The sequence below is a fragment of the Nycticebus coucang genome, chromosome 18 (assembly GCF_027406575.1).
Source record: "Nycticebus coucang isolate mNycCou1 chromosome 18, mNycCou1.pri, whole genome shotgun sequence".
NCBI classification, from domain to species: Eukaryota; Metazoa; Chordata; class Mammalia; order Primates; family Lorisidae; genus Nycticebus; species Nycticebus coucang.
In genome coordinates, this window is record NC_069797.1 from 57,841,357 (window position 1) to 57,862,636 (window position 21,280).

The 21,280-nt window shown below is 53.1% G+C and overlaps 1 protein-coding gene across 4 annotated transcripts; it reads right to left on the minus strand.

Annotated features, from left to right (window-relative positions):
• Positions 1-2,265: 2,265 nt before the first annotated feature.
• KCNH4 (potassium voltage-gated channel subfamily H member 4) lies at positions 2,266-19,572 on the minus strand. Of its 4 annotated transcripts, none has more exons than XM_053567623.1 (16): positions 19,305-19,572; positions 17,213-17,446; positions 16,756-16,902; positions 16,502-16,629; positions 15,608-15,851; positions 15,122-15,279; positions 11,848-12,055; positions 10,217-10,411; positions 9,568-9,767; positions 7,739-7,988; positions 6,374-6,618; positions 5,745-5,783; positions 5,230-5,582; positions 4,854-4,960; positions 4,178-4,251; positions 2,266-2,963 (listed from the first exon to the last, which is right to left on the minus strand). In XM_053567623.1, the coding sequence occupies exons 1-16, from the start codon at positions 19,378-19,380 to the stop codon at positions 2,568-2,570; spliced, it is 3,054 nt and encodes a 1,017-aa protein (XP_053423598.1). In that variant the 5' UTR covers positions 19,381-19,572; the 3' UTR covers positions 2,266-2,567. The 4 variants fall into 4 exon arrangements, 3 of the variants coding, with proteins under 3 accessions (XP_053423598.1, XP_053423596.1, XP_053423599.1); XM_053567621.1 differs by having other exon boundaries at positions 9,568-9,869; XM_053567624.1 differs by having other exon boundaries at positions 2,856-3,073; positions 9,568-9,869.
• Between the last annotated feature and the right edge of the window lie 1,708 nt (positions 19,573-21,280).

Below are 21,280 nucleotides of genomic sequence, written 5' to 3' on the forward strand. Positions count from 1 at the left end.
ACCTGTCTGGACAACCGCCACAAAACTGTACTCACATCTAATTCCATCTGGTCACTAGGTTACCTTCTTTCTTAAAACATCCATAACCTCCTGTTCCCCTAGCATTGATCATCAGAGAAATGAAAGGCAAGAGGGAAGAGAGGACCTGGGAAGGCAGAGGAGCATTCCTAGGAGGTTCTTCGCTAGGGCAAGCTCCTCCCTGGTACAAGTAGTACTTAGCACTGCAACAGTAGCTTATACAGAAAGAACGGGGAATCTCCTGGACCCACTTTTCCAAGGAGCTAGGCCTGAAACAGGACTCTGTGTGGATGTGGCCTTGACTGGGGTGTCAGGGGGAAGAGGGTATAACAGGCCCATAGTGACTCATTAAGCTTTCTCCCTCATCCCTGGAGCCCACGGTGGTGTGAATGTGGTGCCAAGTGGATTGTCTGGTGCCTTTGCCCTTCCTAGAGACAGCAACAGGGCCCTGGGGTATGGTGGGGGAGTGACTGCTGTGTTGGCTCCTCCAAAGCCCTGGGGCTCTCAGACCAACCCCCAGAAACAGCCAGAGCCAACAACTACAAAAATAAAGAGTTTATTTCCGATCCAAAAGTGAGCCCGGGGTCTTGAGTGCTTTAACGAGAGCTGGAGACCAGGGCAAGTTTTGGAGAAGTCCAGGCCTTGAGTGAGACCATGTTGGAAAGGGGGAGAATAGGTTTGGTTGAAGCCCGGGGACAGAGGTTGGATAGGGAGTGCTGCTGGGACTGTTTTGAGTTGCTGGCAGCAGAAGAGACCATCCTGAGTGACAGCCTGAAGAGAGACAGAAACAGAGATGTTGATAGACTCAAAGCCCAGGAGTTGAAACAGACATTACTAGACCCACAAAGCACCTACTAGGCACAGGAACCTGGGAGCAGACTCTAAGGTAGGAGTTGCAAACTCAATCTCAGGCCCCATCCTAGACATTCTAAAGTGGGTGGGGCCCAGGAATCTGCATTTTAAGAGATTCTCAGGTAGATCTGTAGACACTCAAATTTTGGGAACTCCAATATACACACCAAAGATTTCAAAAGAGAAAAGGCAACTAGTTGGTAGGTGATGGTCTAGAAATATGATGACTGCAAAGTAGAGCATCTAAAAAGGACAGTGGCCACCCTGCCCCAGAAGATTGCTGATTATTGCCAGATGGGATGTTGGCCCACGGTTGTTAGAGGACCTAAACTTTTCTTTTTTCTTTTTTTTCTTGAGACAGAGTCTCACTCTGTAGCCATGGGTAGAGTGCCATGGCGTCGTCATAGCTCATAGCAACCTCCAACTCCTGGGTTCAAGTGATCCTCTTACCTCAGCCTCCCCAGTTGCTGGGACTACAGACATGCATCACCATGCCCAGCTAGTTTTTTCTATTCTTAGTAAAGACGGGGGTCTCACTCTTGCTCGGGCTAGTCTCCAACTCCTGAGCTCAAGCAATTCACCTGCCTCAGCCTCCCAGAGTACTAGGATTATAGGCATGAGCCACTGTGCCCAGTCTTTTTTTCTTTTTTTTGAGAAGTTAAAGTCCAATCTAAATTTTTTAGAGAGGATAGAATACCTGGGTTTTTATGTGACTTGTACTGATTTTTAATGTTGACAATTAATTCATCTTTTGAAAATGCTGTGGGAGGGCTCGGAGCTTGTAGCTCAGTGGTTAGGGCACCAGCCACATACACTGCAGCTGGCAGGTTTGAATCCAGCCCATGCCTGCCAAACGACAACTACAACTAAAAAAAATAGCCAAAAAAAAAAAACAGCTACTTGGGAGGCCAAAGCAAGAGAATCACTTAAGCCCAAGAGTTTGAGGTTGCTGTGAGCTGTGACACCACAGCACTCTACCCAGGGCAATATAGTGAGACTCTGTCTCAAGAAAAAAAAAAAAGAAAGAAAGAAAATGCTGTGTGAGTCAAAGAATACATATCTGGTTACTTCAGTTTGTCTCCTGAGTGGGCTGTAGGATAAGGTGAGCCTCTCCAGCCTGGGCCGGTTGTGGGCAGCCTAAGAAGTCTTGGGTTGCTAAAATGCCAACCAGCATCTCTAACCTCTCTCTCTAGGTGACATGACTCTCAAAGTCTTTAGCAGAGACCTGGGGACCGGGGCAAAAGTATCACTAAGCTATCGCCAAAACAGAATCCTACAATCCATCCCTCTTGTAGACACTAAGTTCCTGCCCAGTCTTGGCCTCAGCCTTTATCTTCTAGGTTAGATTTGGAGCCCTTGCCCAACCCCTCTATTCCCTCATCTCTACTTGCCTTCAGGTCGTGGGGAGAAAGCAGGACATCTCATCTGCCCAGCCTAATGGGCACCGTGGTCCATCTCATGCCTGCTGGGTTCCATAGTCTCAGGTGACTCCCCCTCACAGAGGGGGAGGATGGGGAAGGTTTGGAAAAGGGAATAGGGTCAGAGGTGACCACACTTTGTTAAAAAGTCCAGAAATGCACAGCCAACCAGACCAGCTGGTGGATGTTGACCTCGAGACAGGAGGCCAAGGGACCCAGCTCTCTCTGGATGGCAGGCAGCAATGCCCACCCCAGACAGGCCTGGGCCCAGGGCCAGGGTCAGTGGAACGTGTCTGACCTGGACCGGAAACTGTGCCTCTTGAAGGTTGGGGTTGGGGTTGAGGCCTCTGGCATGGGGGTGGGTAAAAGAGGGTCAGGCTCTGAGGAGTAGGGAGGCACCATGGAAGGTCTCAGGTCCAGGGGTGTGGCCCCCATCTCTGCTGTACCCACACTGGCCGGGCAGTGGACTTCAGCAAATGTAGTATCCTGGAGGCTAGGTGGTGGTCTGGACATGCAGGGAGAGATGCCTGGTGGCCTCAGGTGGGGACAAGGAGGGCCTGGTGGCCAAGCTGAGACTGTTGGGTGGCCTGAGGGAGATAGTCTGGCCTGTAGCAGACCCATCATGTGCCGCAGCTCCTGGCTAAGCTGAGATACTTCCTGATTGAGACGGGAGATCTGTTGGAAACACATCAAGCTGTTTCACAGGTGCCACAGTAACAACCAGCGACACCCCCTCCACAGTTTACAAAGCTCCTTCACAACCACTCTCTCTGCTCGGTGCCACCCTGGGAAGAAGGCAGGGAAGGGGTCAGTTATTTTTGCCTAGATGTAAATATCCCAGTCTCTTTCAAAAAAGATTTGGGGCAGCAGATATTGCTATTTCCCACCCCCTCCTTTTACAAGATATAGAAAAGTGTGTTCACAGAGGCCACACAATTGTGATGATACAGCCTTATTCTCAGAAGATCTCTTCATGCAAGCTCAAGTGTCTGTATTAGTGGTTTTCAAACTTTAGTGAGTACAGAATAAACTGAGAAGCTTTTCAGAATGCAGATATCTGGGTCCTACCCTAGATATTCCAAATTGGGTGAGGCCCAGAAATCTGCATTTTAATAGGTTCTCTGGTAGTTCTGACAGGCACTCAAGTGGCTTAGAAGAACAAAGGGATGCCTGAGCCAGTGAGCAGAGAGGCAAGCCTTGCTCTGAACCTTGCTGCACAAGGGCCTGCCCCTGGCACCCTCTGGGATAGCTGATGTTTATCAGAACAGAAGAAAGGCGGACTCCCAGGGGCTGGACCTGCTGCCTGTGCTATGGTTGTTTTAAGATCTCTTGGGCAGAAGGTGGAGACAGCTTCTCCACACAGGATCTGGGCTCTTCCTGGCCAGGATTCAGACATCTGTGTCCAGGTCCCCTATCCTCTACCCCCCACATCTCTTTAACACTCAGATGTGAGGTGTAAGGGAAAAGGACTTGTGCACCATGACTAGGTATGGGCAGGTCCCTAGCAGCATAGGCTACCACAGTGGTGGAGGGGAAAGAGGTCCTCTTTTCAGGCTGGAAAACCTGAGCCCGTTGTATGTGTGTGGGTGGGAGAACCAACGTTACTGAGCACCTATGATGGGCCAGGGATAAGACCACTTTCATTTATGCACTCTCATTTCATCCTCAAGATTCTGGGAAGAATATAATATTATTCCTCCCAATTTTATAATAGATGAGGACACTGAAGTTCAGAGTGGTTATGGAACTTGCCCAGAGTCATCTAGCTATGGTGAATATTTGAATTCAGGACTGTGGCTCCAGAACCTGAAATGCTCCTATAACAGGCACTTCTCTGATCCTGAGATGATATTCTCCAAGGTTGGAGGGGAGGAGCCAGACCAACCCACCTCCAGGTTCAGCCTGCAGACCTTTTCCTTCACTTCCTCAGCCTCAGTGGCCATTTCCCAGCTGGTCCTGGTTCCTGCAGGCAGAATGGGGTGAGGGGATGCAGGTGAGTTCAGGTGCATGAACACCTGAGCCTGTAGCGTGGGCTGGACCCCTCCTGTGTCTAGGTAGGCAGAGAGCAAGGGGAGAGAAAGCTCTAGGGTCTGGGAAATGGGAAATCCAAACTCCTTAGGCTGCTTTTGAGGCCCTATAACTCCCCAGACTCATCTTTCCCACCCCCCAGATCTAGGTACGAAGTCTCTCTTTGAAATATGAATGTAATATCCCTTTGATTTTCATACCTTTAAACAACTGTCTTTCTCCACCCTTCAAAATCCTACCTACCCTTTAAGAAGCAACTGAAGTATCCTCTTCTCTAGAAGGCAGAGTTAGGGGCATCTTCCTCTCCTATCATAAAGTCCTGTTCTTGTCTCAGTCGAGGTATTTAGCAACTAGTTCTGGAATTGTTTATCTGCGTACATGCGTCTTTCTTGCTAGCCTGACATGGGCTGGGTCTGGTTTACCTCTGTATTCCCAACATGGTCCCTGGCACATGGCAGGCTCCTACTACATGTGAGATAGCTGGATGGATGGAAGGCTGGATGGATGAACAAATGACTGAGCTGAAGTCTACTTTACCTGTAGGGGGGGCCTGTGAGCGGGGCTTTGGGTGTTCAGGCCTCCTGCTGAAGCGGAATGTAGGGGCCTCAGCTGTGCTACCAGAGTCCTCAATGCCATCCACTATCCTGGGGACAGGGCGGGGCTCATCAGCACCATGGGGAGGGCAGAGGGCCAGAGCGGGGCAGGCAGAGGCTGGGTAGGAGCAGCAGGGCAGGGTTGGGGTGAGAAGCAGAGGCCAAAGTGGATAGGGCTGCAAGCTGTGGCTGGAAAGGTAGAGTGGGCAAACGGGGCAGAGACAGGAAGGAACACTATTTGGAACCCTAGGGAGAGGGCCCAGAGAAGGTTCTGGAAGCCAGTAAGGGTATGAGGGAGGCAGAAGAGGCTGGCATCTCACCGGGGACTGAGGTCCGGAGGTCCAAAGGTTCCCAGTGAGGGAATGAGAAGCTGTGGGGGCTTCCAGGAAGCAGAGCACCTGGGGGGGCCATGAGGGGAGGGGCTTTGGCCCTGGCCAGCCAGGGCAGGGGATGGAGATGGGGATAAGGAAGGAGAGGAGACCAGGGCTGAGAATGGGGGCAGCTCCTCGCCCAAAAGGCTGACCAGAGAGCCTCGAGGCCGTGCTGGGCTGAGGTTGGGCAGCAGGAGGGGCCGGCGAGGCCTGGGTCCACCCCCAGGCTCTGAGCCACCCTCAGTCTCTGTGATGGATGGTAGCGTCTTGTCTGAGGAGGAGCCAAGGCTTTCTGAGCGGGGCTGTGGGCAGAGAGGGCAGCTGATGTAGCTGGGCAGAGAACAACAGGCCCCTTCATTAAGCAGCCGCCTTTGCCCCATCTCCTCTTCCCCTTGCAGCACTGGAGCCAAGGAGAGGCCCCCCACCCTCTGTGCAACCTCAGCCCATCCAAGAAGGGGTGTTACCTGGGAGAGGCGAGGGGATCGGGAAAAGCGGCCAAGGCCCTGTGGGGACATAGTGTGGTTCAAGCCAACTCCCACCTCCCCACTGCCCTAGGCAGACCCTCATCCAACTCAACACCGTTAGGGGGCTTGGAATGGGACCTTTCTGTGGAACTGAATCAGATAACACCTCTGACTCACAGTCACACTGGGTAGCAAAGTGAGATTGAAAGGCAGCAAAAGACAAAAGCTCAGAGTCTAAAGTATGGCAGGCTCAGGAAACATTTAGTGAGAAGACCCAGGGGACAATGCCCAGTCAGGACAGGGACTTCATCGAGGATGCCAGGAGTGGTGCTGTTTCCAAAGGGAGGGTCCTCTGAAGAAGTCTGGATGAGGCTGGGTGGGGGATGGTCAACAGGAGGTGGGGCAGTAGAGCTAAAAGAGGGTGATGAGAGGTGGGCCATGGGGCTGAATGATGGCCAGTGCCTTAGGGTCAGGAGGTTAAGCACATAGGAGCCTTGGAAGAGGGTGCCTGGGTTGATGGATAATATTTTCAGAGTAGAGGGAGATGCATGAGACTCTCCATCCAGGAGAGGTTTGCGCTGAAGGAAGGGACCCCTGGAAGGGATAAAGGCTGTAGGAGGTCTACATACGCTGGTGTCAGAGCCCTGGCGCAGGTTGAAGGTGAGGTCCCGGGGTAGGCCAGCCTGGAAGGCAGCCCCATACTCAGGATAGAGCTTCAGGACCTCAGCCAGTCCTCGGCTGCTCAGCTGCTGCAGGCCACAGTAGGTCAGTGCTTTTACATCAGCACTGGTCTTCAGCACGCAGCTTGGGCCTGTCCCCGACCCAGGCTCTTGCCCTGGCTCAGGGATATCTGCTCCAATCAGGTCCCCCTTTCCTGTGGAGAAGTGATGGGGATAGTCAGCTGGGGCAGCAAGACCAATAGGATATTGGGGAGCAGTAGAATGGATTTGGAGGATGGTCACTATGTTTGGAGGATGGTTAAGGTGGTACAATCAATGAGATTGGTGGAAATAATCAGCAGAATTGGGAAAGTGTCAGTAGAGAGTAAGGGGTGTGAGTAGGACTAGAGGAATGTTCAATGTTTTTGGATGATCAATAAACAATAGCCAGAGGAGTCAGTTAATGGGTAAAGGTCAGTGGAGTTTTGGGTTGTTGGGAAAGGATCAAATGAGTTGGGGGATAGTCACTGGGAAGGTTGATGAGTTGGAGGATGGCCAAAGAAATTAGGGTAGAGTCAGAGGGTTAGAGGGAATGGTCAAAAGGGGATGGTGGGGCTCAGTGTGGTGGCTCATGCCAGGAGTGCTAGCACTCTGGGAGGCCAACATGGGTGGATTGCCTGAGCTCGTGAGTTCGAGACCAGTCTGAGCCAGAGTGAGACCTCATCTCTAAAAACAGCCAGGCATTGTGGTGGGTGCCTGTAGTCCCAGCTACTTGGGAGGCTGAGACAAGAGAATTGCTTAAGCCCAAGAGTTTGAGGTTGCTGTGAACTGTAATGCCACAGCACTCTAGCAAGGGTGACAAAGTGAGACTCTATCTCAAAACAAAAACAAAAACAAAGGGGATGGTGGTAAGTGAAGAGACCAAGAAAGGGTATTCCAGCCTGCTCCTAGCACGCTGGGAGGCTGAGGTGAGAGAATCCCTTGAGCTCAGGAGTTTGAGACCACCTGAGCAAGAGCAAGACTCCGGATCCCGTCTCAACTAAAAATAGAAAAGTAGGCATTGTGGTGGGTGTCCTTAGTCCTAGCTACTCAGGAGGCTGAGGCAGGAGGATCGCTTGAACCCAGGAGTTTGAGGTGTCTTTGAGCTAGGCTTACCCCATGGTACTCTAGCCTGGGCAACAGAGACTCTGTCTCAAAGAAAAAAAAAGAAAGGGTACTCCTCACCAGGAATTCCAGGTATTGACAAGGGGCGTGCCATTCCCTAGAGTCCTGGCTATTCCCAAGACCTCTTTGGAGGGTTCTGGGGTAGATGGTGGGTGGTGATGGGGTCCTCACCCAGGATGGCCAGCACCATGTTGTCTCGGAGCACCTCAAGTGAGCCGGAGCAGACGTAGTAGTGCGCCTGCAAGGCGTCCCCACGGCGCAACAGGTACTCGCCCGGAGCACAAAATGAGGTCTTGATGTGCAGTGAGAGGGCCCGCAGGCAGCCCCTGCTTGCTGTTCCGAACAGTGGCAGCTGCAGGATCTCCCGATTCAGATGCATAGCAATGTCAGCTCTCAGCTCGTCTGGGAAGTCACGCAGTAACTGCATAAGGGGCATAGGTCACTCTGGCCATCCCCCTACAGCTACTACTTGAGTCTAAAAATGTGCCCAGCTGTCTTTAAGGTGAGAGCTCCAACTTGCCCTCTGCTTTGAAGTCACCCATTCCAGACCTTCAGGATGACCTCTGTGGGTCTAACCTTAATTTTGTTTGGTATGTGAACCTCCCAAGCCAATTTCTGAGGCACAGATCAGGTTTATTGTTCACTCTATGGCTACACACACTGGTCACTCATGCATGCCCTGGTTGCTCAACCCCATACATTCAAGAACCATCCCCGGAGGGTCAGCCTTCAACAAGGAGCCAGGAGACTAGAAATCAGCTCTGCTCTTAAATCCCTTGGGTAATCCATTTCTACTCTCTGAGCCTCAGTACTCCCATCTGTAAAACGTAGAGTTTTACTAGATCTTGAGCATTGACAATTACCTCTTAGGGCCAAACTTAACATGCACATTTTCATCCTCATATTATGAAGCCCCTTGGTCACTTTGGCATATTGACCTCTCTCTCTTTTTCCACCTGGGCTCCTCTGAGGGACTTCCTCCCTGTCTTCCTCCCACCTGTCCAACTGTTCATTCCTCACTTCCTCTCCAGACCCTTCTTCCTCAGCTCACCCTCTCTCCTAACTTTTCACATCTCCCTGCATGGCAACCAGTCCCATGATTCCCCCACCACCTGTGTACCCCAACCCCTAACTCTGGGTCCCGACCTGCTTTCTAAATCCCTACTGGGCAACCTTCCACACCCTCCTCGTGGACCAACTCTTAACTCTCACCTTCATCCCTAAGCCAAATCTTCCTCCTGGAATGCTCCCATCCTGCTCCCATGCCTAAGCCAGAAACCTGCACTCTGAGATCCTCCTGGCTCTCACCCTCAGAAATACTACAGCAATCTAGTTCCTGCCACTCTCCAGCGTAAACATTTTGTAGGATAAAATCTAAACCCAAGAGCTGGGGCTCCCTCCTTCCTCAACAGCATTCAGGCCCCATTCCTGAGGCTGACTGAACTACTTTCAGTTCCTTTAACTCCCTCTGCTCTTTTGGGGCACCACTTCCTGACTCATGTTCCTATTGTTCTTTTCTGCCTGGAATGGCTTCCCAGTAGCAGGGAAGTAGCAGGCCAGTCCTTCACCACATTCCCTCTGCTGTGCCACCCTGCCTGACTCCTCTGGCCAGACACAACGAGAGCTCTACTGCACCAAGATCCCTCTTCCTTCACAGCCCTGCTGCTCTCCGAACTCTTTGTTCATCCCCCCATCTCCCTCACCATTCTGGGGTCTCCCTGAGAGTCAGCGCTGAGTGTAATCATCTCTAAGCTACCAAGGCCGGCCCAAAGCAGCTTCTCAGGAAATGTTGACTAAAGGGGGAATGTGCAGCCTGAGCTCCCTTTCAGCTCCCATATTCCAGTGCTAAGAAAAAGCGATGGGGATTTGGGTGGACTCGTGTGTCCAACACCCACTGCCCTGGACCCATTTGCCCCCATTGCAAATCCAAGGGGCCGCGACTCCATCCCCGCTGCACTGCCACACGGCAGGCCATGGTGAGCCGGGCCCCTGCACTCTACCTCATTGGCGTCGATGCCGCTGTTGACAGCCCACGTGGTCTGGAAGTACTCGAGCATGCGCTGCTTGAGTGGCCGTGGCAGGCGGTGCACGCGGATGAAGTCCTTGAGGTCCTTCATGCGGCTGTGGTAGAGTGAGCGGCGCGAGTACATGCGCTGGATGATGGCCGTCACATTCCCGAACACCACTGCGTGCATCAGCGCTGCAGCGGCGGTAGCGGGCAGCCAGTAAGAGGTGGCCACCCTTCCAGCCGCAGCCTCCCCTGCTGTCAAACCCACCCTGTCCTGGACCCGTCTCTGGGTTCCTGGCGCGGGGCAGGAGAGAGAGCGGGCTCTTGCATGCCTACCTGGTGCCAGGTCCTGGGTTAGGGGTGGGGAATAGGAGGTGGTGCAGAAAAGGGGCAGATCCCATGCACCTCTGATGGCCCCCCGCCCCAGGTCATGAACTTGGGTTCCTCATTCCTTTCATAAGAGGCCAGGCCTTTTTGTGGTCCACCCGTCCCAGGAGAGGAAACATCAGCGAATGAATGCATGACTTCTGGACTTGGGTAGACAACTCAGGCAGACACTGCCCTTTCTGGGCCTCAGTTTCCCCATGTGCACGCTGTGCTTCACAGAGCCCTCTCCCCCCCGCCCGCGGGTGTGGTCTCACCGCCTATAAGCATAGTGCAGATGGAAAAGATCTTCTCAGCGTCGGTGTTGGCACACACGTTGCCGAAGCCCACACTGGTGAGGCTGCTCAGCGTGAAATAGAGTGCGGCGATGTAGGCGCTGCGCCGCGAGGGGCCGCCCGCAGAGCCGTTGACATAGGGCACCTCCAGCCGCTTGCCCAACTCATGCAACCAGCCTGTGGGTGGAAGCATGGAGGGAGCCCTGGCTGGAGGGTGAGCAGTGGACAGGGACTGCATGGAGGAACTGCATGGAAAGAACTGGGCTTTCCCGAGCTGCCTGGCTTGACCTTGGGCCAGTATTTACACAGTAGGAGGGACGGTGTGCCCAGGTTGGCACAGGAAGTGTTTGGAGCAGCCTGTGCCAGTGCCTCCCGTGTTGAGTTGGTAATAGTTGCAGTCCAAGGCCACCAACTCCCTACACTGCTGACTGGTCAGGGGTCCCTTAAACTCTCTAATATTTTATTGTGCACCTTCTATGTACAAGGTGCCGGAGATTTGATCTGCCCTGGGTAGAAGTTATAGTCAGGAGGGGAAAGAGACATGAACTAAATCATTACAGGTAGGAGGTGAGTTACCATATAGAGTGTGTTAGGAATCCTAACAGGTGAGGAAGAGCCAACCCAGTTGGCAGTTGTGGGGTAGGAGGGATGGTTTCTGGTGGAGGGGGGATCTTTTAGGACAGGGCATTTTAGTTGAGATTGCAAGGAACAGGAAAGTCACCTAGGTGAAGAGATAGGAGACAAAAGAGGAAATATGGCAGAGAAAAAAAACATGTTCAAGGCCTGACATGAGAAAGCAGTACACCGTGGGTTTGGGAGGGAGGCCCAGCATAGATGCAGCATAGGGGAGGAAGGGAAGGCAGCTGGGGACAGAGAAGGTGCAGTGCTGCTGCCCACGGTGAGCATGAGTGCGGACTTCATTTTGAGGGCTGTGGGGAGCCACTGAAGGAGTCCAGGCAGGTCAGTGTTGATTCTTGAAAGAACTATTTGGTGAGGAAGGGTTTGGGGTGGGGGATAAGAAGGGGGCAGGGAGGTCAATGGAGGCTATTGCATAAGGTTGAGTGAGACAGGAAGGTAGATGGATTGGGAAGGGACAAAGGATGGAGGGAAGAGGCCAGAGCCAGAGGTATCCAAGAGGTGGTACTGATGTGGTGGGCTAGGAGTGGTGCAAAGGAGAGAGAGGTTGTCAGGGATGGTGCCCAGGATCTGACATGCCTTTCAGGAAACATTGAGAGCCTCCGGCTGTCTCCTGGCCAGTCCTTTCATAAGCCTGGAGAAGGAGGGACTGATGGGGGCAGAGAAAGTACAGGCCAAACTCTTTCTGGGGCTGTGCATACACTGCTCCCTCTGCCCAAAACATTGCCCTTTGCTATCCAAGTGTTTCCTACACTGTATTTTGATCACCTATCACTGGTCTTATTCCCAGCTAGGTTGTGAGTTCTCCTCAAAGACAGAGCCCTTATCTGCAAATCAGTATTCCCACGTCTCATCCAGAAAGCACTCAATGTAAGTTTGTTGGATGAATGGAGAAATTGGGATGGTGGTAGAGGCATTAGCTTAGGGATAGGACAGGTAGACATATGGTCAGTGACAGTTTGGGGTCAGTGGCTCACCAATGTCCCAGAGCAGTGGGTCATTGGCCTCCATCTCCCGGCGCCCGATGACATACCAGATGCAGGCCATCCAGTGGGCAAGGAGGGCAAAGACCGACATGAGCAGTGTGAGCACCACAGCACTGCACTGTGAGTACCGCTCCAGCTTCTGCAGCAGCCGCAGCAGCCGCAGCAGCCGCACGGTCTTCAGCAGGTGCACCAGCGAGGTCTGTGGAATGTGGTGGGGGCGGGTGTCAGCAGGCACAGCTCATCAGAGCCTTACACCTCATCCCCTCCCAGGGCCTTCCCCCCTCCACATATACTCTAGAGCCAGGAGAGAGGCTGCAACAGGAAAAACATCCCTGCTTTCCTGAGAAACTGGCCAGGAAATGTACCAGGGAGAGAACAATAGTAAAATGAATAGGATCTAAGACTTAGTGCTTTCTAGAAGTGCCAGACACTGTGCTAAGCATTTGTAATCTTCATTAAAAAAAAAAAAAGAAAACACAAGCGGAGCCCATACTCAGTGGGTAGGATGCTGGCTACATGCACCCAGGCTGGCAGGTTTGAACCTGGCCCAGGCCATCTAAACAACAATGACAACTGCAACAACAACAAAAAATAGCTGGGTGTTGTAATGGGCGCCTGTAGTTCCAGCTACTTGGAAGGCTGAGGCTAAAGAATCACTTAAGCCCAAGAGTTTGAGGTTGCTGTAAGCTGTGACACCATGGCACTGTACTGAGGGCAGCATAGTGAAACTGTCTCAAAAAACAAAAAACACTTAGGCGTGTAGTCCAATTATCACTATAGTTCCCAATTTGCAGATAAATAAACAAAGGCTCAGAAAGGCTAGTGACTTGCTCAAGGTCACAGATCTAGGTAATGGTGAAGACTCAAGATGGGTGTGTCTGGGCTGCCTGACACCAAAGTCCATTTTGTGCTGTGGGGTGATCAGAGTTAGGATGATCTCTGCAGAGCCCTTGCTCAAAGCCTCGGTGTTGTAGGCACAATCAGATATGGACAAAAGCTGGTTGTCAGTGATGGCAGTTAGCAGTTGTAATGGGGACTGTCTCTAGAGATGTGGAGAAGCATGGTAGGGGTCAGGACAGGCAAGAAGTTTGAGGAGTAGGAAAGGTTTAGGACCCCTTCCCCTTGTGGAGCAGCTGTAGATGAGAGAGTCACAGAGGAGAGCTGAGGACAAGAGAGTAGGGACTGAGGGAGCCTGGGCTGCAATAGGGGATGATGGAGCTAATGGGGCCTAGTAAGGGTACTGCAAACTTTCACTAATATTACCACCACTACTGTCTTCATTGTGTTGTTAATACTTCATCTAGCTCTTTCAATCTTGGAGATGTGGGAGCTGAAGGGGGCTTGTCTTCTGGGTGGGGGCAACTTGGCCATGAGGACTGGGGCTCTGGGGCAGTGCCCAGGGAATTTGGTGTGAAGGCCCCTCACTATCCCTTCTGGGGCCTCCAGGAGCATCCCCCACAGTTCTGGCCCTATGCTGCTCCTGAACCACCTTGTATAATTACCTTTAGTTTTAGGTGAAGAGCTGGGAAGGAGGTGGCTCTGATTTCCACACAAGCCTTCTCCAGGGTGTAATGCCTGACCTCAGCTCCCAGAGCTCTTAGCTGCAAACTCGAGTCTTTCCCCAGTCATCTGCCGCTGGCCCCACTCCCTTGGGACCCTCCTCTCATTCTCCTTGGACTAGAATGTCACAGGCCTGCTTCTGTGTAATCGGCAGCGCTGCCAGTGCCTATTGGTCTTGTCTCTGTTTGTCTCTGGCCCCAGCATTGCTTCAATCCCACTGTAAGCCTGACCATCCATACAGGTACCCTGGCTATCAGGGAAGCAGGGTGGTATGTTGGAAAGAATAAGAGTCTAAAGTCCTAGTTCTAATTGCCTGCCTGCCACTGCCAGCTGTGACTTTGAACAAGACACTTAACTTCTCTGAGCCTCTGCACCTACCTCTGAAAAAGGATAAAAGAATCTGCCCCAAATGGGTGGTAGGAGGTGCCCCTGTAATGATGTGTATGAAAGACGAGTGAACTGTAAAGTGCTCTCAAAGGTACCAGAGGAGTGGGAACTCCCTGAACAGAGGGGCAGAGGGCTCTCTGCGGCTCTCCCTCTCCCCTGCTGATACTGCCTGGTGAGGACAGAGGGGTGAGTGCATTCCTGGGGAGGGGTGGGGAGCTCTGCTCAGAATGGCTGGAGCCTCAGGGCAGACGCACACACATGCACGTGTGTGGAAACTTGCACACACGTGTGCACAGCTAGAAGAAGAGGCCCACAGCCCGTTGGCGGCTAGTTAAATCCGGCTGCGTGTAGGTGGTTTCCTGCTATAGCTGAGTGCAGCAGGGAGAGCACGCAAGGAAATTGCTCCCCACTTCCCTAGCCAACAGGCAAGGGGGTCTGGGGACACGGAGTAGGACTGCCTTACCCTGGACTTGAGAAGACCTACCATCTTCCAGCTGTGTCCACAACTGGCACTCAGAGCACCTCCAGGTAGTCCCCAGGGAGCTGTGAGGACATGGGTCCTCGCATTCTCCGCCTCCAAATCTACCCCACGGCCCCTACCTCCTTGTCTTGGCTTACTATGCTCCCCCTAAATGCTCTCTCTCCTCACCTCCTGCCAGCCAAATCCTACTCACCCTTGAAGGTCTAGCTCTACTCCCACCTTCCTAGGCACCCTTCCCAAACCACTCCAGCCTCTGCCCAACTAGGTGCTTTTGCCTCCCAGGTACTGGCCAGGTTTCAGGTCATTTGTACACATGCTCATGTTCTAGCCTGGAATTCCAGGGTCAGTCCAGTTTCCATGCAGCAATATGTAGGTCCTACTGCCACCGTTCACCTCTTCTGTCCCTAACGTCCCCTCCAGTATTCCTGCCTCTTACCAGTTTAGCTGTTTAGAGGCTGAATCCATGTTCTTTTTCCCTACAGTGACCAGGCCCCAAACATTGCTCTGCAGACAGCTAAATGCTCATCAGTTGTTTGTTAAATAAAAATGTGAAAAGTACCACTCATTGGCATCAGACCAATGCCGCCTTGGTAGCCATAGTTAGCTTTTCATTTGTCTTAGCTTCCCTCAAAGATTGTGAGCTCAGCTCCCCAAGAGGGCTGACCTTTTCAGATTCTCCCAGTACCTACCCGGCATGGGCCTATGACTATGACAGGTACTTGATAAATATTTGCAAATGGATTGATGGCAAGGACTGGATTTAGGGCCAATGCTCTAATGGGAGAGGCTGGGCTGAAGTTGGGAGGCTAGGTGGTATGGTGGATGGGCATCACTCACCACGGTGATGTTGAAGACATAAAGCAGGTCAAAGGGTAGAGCAGCAATAAGGTCAATGAAGAACCAGGTGGCCAGGTAGTGGAGGCCAATAGAACGAGGAGCAGAGATCACCTGGCCGGACTGGGACACATAGGTGGTGCGGAAGTTCAGGATGATATCTGGGGGTGCAAGAGGCTATTACTAGGGGGCCTTGGCCTGGGGCCAAGGAACTAGGAAAGCTGGGAACAAGCCCTGGAGAGCCTTGTGGAGGCAGAGGCAGGAATGGAGAAGACAGTTTGGGCTTCTGGTCCTTAGGAAGGACAGGTCACAGGCTGAAGGCTACAGGGGACAAGGGCCAGGGCACATGGGCCACTGGAACTTAAAAGACTCAGAAAGGGATGGGCTGTGAACATGCCTGGGTCCTACAGGCCCAGGATGGACTGAAGCTTGGCCAAACGGGCCCCCCCACAGCCCACCCACCAAGATGGATGAGAGAAAGGGTCTGACCCAGGATGAAGAGCATCTCCACGGCGATGTCACTGACAAGAGTGTGTCGGGAAGTGATGGGAGTGTCGTCATCACCCAAGAAGCAGACATTGTAGGGGACGGTGACCGCGACGTAGAAGGTGGCAAGGAGGATGAGGCTGTCCCAGATGGCCTTGGGGACGCTGTAGTGAAGGAGGAGGCAGCGAGACCCCCCCACGGAGGCCACCTTGTACTCGGGCACTGATGGCTTTGGCTCAAACACGTTCTAAAGGGAGAGGGATGGTGGTTGGGGACACTTGGGGGAAAGAGCCAAGGCTGGTGAGAGGGAGAGGCAGGGACAGGGGAAGGTGGGCACTGCAGGGGCAACCAAGGGAAGGGACAGAAGGTGCAGAAGTGAGGTTCAGAGGCTGGCACTGACGTTCTTTCCTTCTGTCCAGAACCCCCCTTTTGAACCAATTGAGATTGGGGGGGAGTATTTATAAGGCTTGACTCTCATCCTATTTGAGAAGATTATAACAAATCAGGCATATGCCTTAGCCTAAGGGGTCACTAACTTCTCTCTCAAATTCCTCCTGGTCAATGGGGTCTTTCTCTCCAGGACCACAGCAGCTTGTAATCTCATCCCTCACAATATATCTATATCACCCTGGGGTAGGTGATGTAACTGCTACTAGAGCACCATCCTCATGACTTCATTAGAGCAGAGTAATGTCAATCTCTTGAGGAAGCAAGGAAGATGGGGATGGAGGGAGGTGGGCAGGGGGATATAGAGCAGAGAGTAGTACATGGGAAATGGGTGGACAAAGGAACAAGCCTATGGATGGAAACCAATCAGGGAAACAGAGAGACTAGCAGGGATGCCTCAGAATCAAGGCAGGAGGACTTGGGAGATGTTGGGATGGGACTGGGACTCACATTATTGGCCTTTATGCCTCCCTGGCTCCGGCGCCCAAAATGGCTGGTCAATCGGTATAGGACTGTACGGCTGTGCCTTCTGGCAGACTGAAGTTTTGAGCTGGCTCCTCTCCTACGGAGGGAGTTTTCTGTTGGGAAGAAAAGTATGGAGATAAGTTACAGCGTGTCCCATGAGATTGGGTAGGGAGAGATTTTGTGTGACCTTGGGCAAGGACTTTTGACCATTCATGCCTCCTGCCCAGACTTGCAGTTACCATGATTACTGTCCCCATGGCCTCCTTGGGGGCCAAGTCCTGGGCTTCCACTCTGAGTGATGTCCTTGAAGGAAAAGAGGAACAGCACGACCTGCCCCGTCTCATTCTTGATGGGCAGCATGTCCAGGAGGCACCAAAAAGCTGAGCCTAGAAGAATGGAGAGAGGGAGGGAAGAGTGTGAGCAGCCCCATGGCCTGCCTTTCTCCCTAATGTTCCTTGGTTGTAGATGTAGGCAAAGAGTTTGGCCAATGTTCAGTGCTAAAAGGAACCTGAGGTATTCTGTTAGCTGGTGTCTTCATCTTTCAGATGGGGACACTGAGGCCCAGAGAGGGTTAGGGATCCACATGGGTAGCTTGTGGCAGTGTGAGCATGAGCACCCAGTTGTCTACTGTGCCCAGTGAACAATGGGTGCAGTCTGGGCTCTGGGGAGAGCTACAGGGCAGGTTCAGCCCCTCACCATCCTTGCGGTAGAAGCAGATTTCAGCCCGGTGCTCCTGCTGGCCTTCCAGGGCTTTGTGCAGCCGCTGCAAGGCTGGCTCACTGGTCTCTGGACCGTAGAGGAAACGGCAGCTGCAGGTTTTCTGCATGACCTCAGTGCGACCGTAGCCTGTGAGCTCACAGAAGCCGTCAGAGCAGTAGACAATGGGAAAACCCCGTGGGCCTTGTGCGTTGGCCAGCAGGAAGTTGCTGTCTGTGGGAAGAACAGGTCAAGGTCAGCACAAGGCCAGGAGTGGGGAGCTAGCTCCCAGGTAGGCAGTACCTTCTTAAAGCTGTAGTTAGAGGTCACAGAGCCAAAAACTTCCTAGACATCCATAAAGTTCCTAATCCCCTCTGGGGATATTCTGAAATGAGAGTAAGAAGAAATGGAGCAAAGGGACAAGGATTCAGTGGTGGCCTAGAAGTGAAGCAGGGACTACTGGGTTGTTGTGTAAGGAACCCCAAGAGATTATGCAGTCTATCTTCCTGCCTTCCAACTGGTGAACTGTCACTGTAGAAAGTAGCATAGTGTGGTGAGTAGGAGCCTGGGCTCCTGCACCCTTCCCCTGCCACTTACTGACTTGTGTCCTTGGGCAAGTCAGTTCTATCTCTTCCGTGTCTCAGCTTCCTTATTTGCAAAGTGGGGTATAATAGACTTTCCTCACATGGTGGTTGTGTGAGCTACATGAGTTAACTTGGAGAGGACAAGTCCTGGCACATAGTAAAAGAAGGTGAAATGATTTTCCAAATTCGTTTTGCTTTTAAAGACACTATGTTGTCATCCCAATACAGAGTGAACAGGGCAAAGATTCTGGTGATATCATACCCATTTATTTTACTGATAGGAACCCAAAGGGCATTGATTATCTAAACTCACAAATCTTGGTGAAGAGGGGAAGCCAGGGATGAGTGGCGGCCTTCTTCCCTGCCTTTCAGGAAAGGTTCACTTTTTAGCATCCCTTTAGCTATTTGAAAGGGGTCTATCCCCAGTGCTTGAAGTCTGACAAGAGAGGCACTGAAAGTATAGCTCCAGCAACCCCCAGTAGCAGAACCCAAGCTGGTTCCCTCCAGCTACAATGGGTGGGAGGCCACAGGGAGGCTCCTGTGGGCCCACCAGAGACAAAGTCTCAGCTAAGGGATGGATCCTGAGACACAATTAGTTCTGGGGAACTAAGAGGTGTGAGTGTCTGCGGAATGATGGGGACCCTGAAGGTGCCTGGGAGGCACTGAGCTCTGGGCTCAGCCTCCTTCTTCCATCCCAGGGCCTGTTGCCCCGGTAATGGGCGCTATGGAAACAAGGGAGGGGGGGCGGTGGAGGCGGGTGGCTCTGTTTCCGCCCTCGGGTACTGCTCCCCCAACCTCCAGGCCACCGCCAGGGTTCCCGAGGGAGGCAGGTTCCAGAGCAGGAAGAGGGAATGTCGGGAGAAGAGGCGGGTAAGGAGTGGTGTGGCTGTCCAAGGTGCTGAATCTGGAACCCAAGCTAGGGTGGGCGAGCAGGAAGTTCCTCTGTCTCACGGACCGCCTTCCTCCTCCAGCCTCACCCACTTCAGATATAGACGCCCCACGATTTGGGGGCGTGTGACCTTAATCCAAGCTGGGTCTTGCCGAAGTTCTCCTTTTTTATGGGGAGAGTGGGAGCTGGAGTAGTCCGAGAGTAGACCCCAGAATGCCCAGCTACTTCATTCCACTTCCGTATCTCAGATACCCCCATCACACCCCCAGCACGGCACTGACCAGGAGTAGGCGGCTCCTAAGGCTCCTCCTCCGTTTTTGTCTCACAAGGAGCCTCTCCTGCCTCGAGTCACACCCCCTAACCTCGGCTCCCCCACAGGCCGCCCCCCTCCACCCGCCCGTGCTCTAGGTCCTTTCCCCTGCTCCCCTCGAAGGGCACTCGCGGCCCTGTTCCTTTACGAGAAGCAGCTCCAGAGTTCCTAGACTCTCAACCCCATTCTCTCTCCTCGCCGGGGACGGGAGGGTGGGAGAGTCTCACCACCTTCAGTAGACCCCAGCCGGCCCCCAAGGAGACTTGGCTCTCAGCTTGAGACCCCAGCCGCAACCTCCGCCCCACTCACGCGTGCCGTCAAAGCGGGTGACGATGGTGTCCAGGAAGGTGTTTTGCGGGGCCAACAACCCCTTCATGACCGGCATGGCCCCAGGGCACGGGTTCGAGTGCGGCGCCAGGAACCCTTCACCGCGGCCTGGCCGGAGGGGAAGAGCTGCCGGCGGGGCCGGGGCGCCCCATGCGCCCGCCTGCCTCCTCCCCTCCCTCTCGCCGCCGCTGCTGCCGCCTCCTCTTTGCTCCAAACCCGTAGTTCTCGGCTCGGCTCTGCACCGCCTAGGTCCCCCCCCACCTCCCCACGGGCCAGGTTCTTCCCCTCGGGCTCGGCCCGCACCCGCCACGTGGTCCCGCAAGGGGCGGGGCCACTAGAGACGACCGCACACCCCTGGGCAGCCCTCCTCCCTGAGGGGAGAGGCCCACGCGAGTCTCTTGGGGAGGGAATTAGGGGCACGCCCACCGGGAGGCGAGGCCCGAATTGGTGGGGCGGGGCTTGACCAGCAGGCACGCCCTCTTTCCGCGTGACCACGCCCCCCACACGTGGGTCCTTGGATGCTCCGTGTGGCTCCACCTGGTGGGTTTTCCTTGGTGCCGCCCACGCTGAGGCTGGTGTCTGATTCACAGTGCCGCCTGCTGGAGTTGGGATATTTCGCAGCACTTCGAGCCTTGTTGCTCCAGTGTGAGACAGCAAGGGTTAAAAGTCTAGTTTTTTTTGTGGAGAATCCAGGACAGGAGGCTCGGAACTCCAACTTCTAGTAAGCACCACTAACTCTCACCTTCTGAGAGGTTCAGTTTGACTAGAGCACCCTGGTGAACTCTGAGCACAGAGGGGCAGAAGGAACAGAGATTTGGAGTCCACCAGTTAGAGACCCAGCTCTGGACACTCATTGTATGACAGCCTTTCCAAGGTTCACTTTCCTCACCTAATAATTCTCACTTCATGCAGTTATTGTGAGGATTTAATAGCATAATGCATGCTGCTGGCACAAAATAAGTGTCTTGGAGGGCAGTCGCTTCCCTGTTCTTTTTCCTACCGTGTTGACTTAATCCTCTCTGCTGCCCTTTGACTGGAAGAGAGGTTGGAGGCAATAGAGGCAAGTTTGGGACTGAGAAAGATGGTTTCTTTTTTTTTTTTTGAGACCGAGTCTCACTTTATGGCCCTCAGTAGAGTGCCGTGGCATCACACAGCTCACCGCAACCTCCAACTCCTGGGCTTAAGCGATTCTCTTGCCTCAGCCTCCCGAGTAGCTGGGACTACAGGCACCTGCCACAACGCCCGGCTATTTTTTTTTTTTTTTTTTTTTTGGTTGCAGTTCAGCCGGGGCCGGGTTTGAACCTGCCACCCTCCGTATATGGGGCCGGCGCCTAACCAACTGAGCCACAGGCGCCGCCCGAAAGATGGTTTCAAGGTGGGCAAAGATGGTTTGGCAAATCTCCGTGGGCACACCCTTTGTGAACTTTGATCTGTATCGCTCCAAGATGGAACCAGGTGAGACTAGACACAGGACTTTCTCACTACTTGTTACTGAAAATTACTGAGGCAGCTAAGTGGGTGGCAGAGGGTGGCTGCTTTCCCAAAGAGCTAAAGTCAGTGAGAGTGGGAACCTGTGTAGGCAATGAAGGCAGGTTAAATGCTCCCCATCCCCACTCCCACAGTCTAAATTGGGCATTGTCTGGGATTAGTTCAATAAGAAGTGCCACTCAGTCTGTGTCTCCACTTTTGGATGTTATATTAGTTTCCTAGGGCTGCCATTACAAAGTACCACAACCAGCCTGGTGACTCACCTGTGTAATCCCAGCATTTTGGGAGGCTGAGGTAGGAGGCTGTCTTGATGCCAGGAGTTTGACACCAACCTTGGCAATGTAGCAGGACCCTATCTCTACAAAAATTAGCCAGCAGGTAGCACCTGTGGCTCAGTGGGTAGGGTGCCGGCCCCATATACGGAGGGTGGTGGGTTCGGACCCGGCCCTGCCCAAACTGCAACAAAAAAA

Excerpts from the sequence above, each read along its gene's own strand:
- KCNH4 (XM_053567621.1), bottom strand. The coding sequence starts at position 19,380 with ATGCCGGTCATGAAGGGGTTGTTGGCCCCGCAAAACACCTTCCTGGAC. Across the intron at positions 7,989-9,567 it reads GCGGCATCGACGCCAATGAG|TTACTGCGTGACTTCCCAGA; the intron begins GTAGAGTGCAGG and ends CCCCTTATGCAG. Across the intron at positions 2,964-4,177 it reads TCTGCAGGCTGAACCTGGAG|ATCTCCCGTCTCAATCAGGA; the intron begins GTGGGTTGGTCT and ends TGTTTCCAACAG.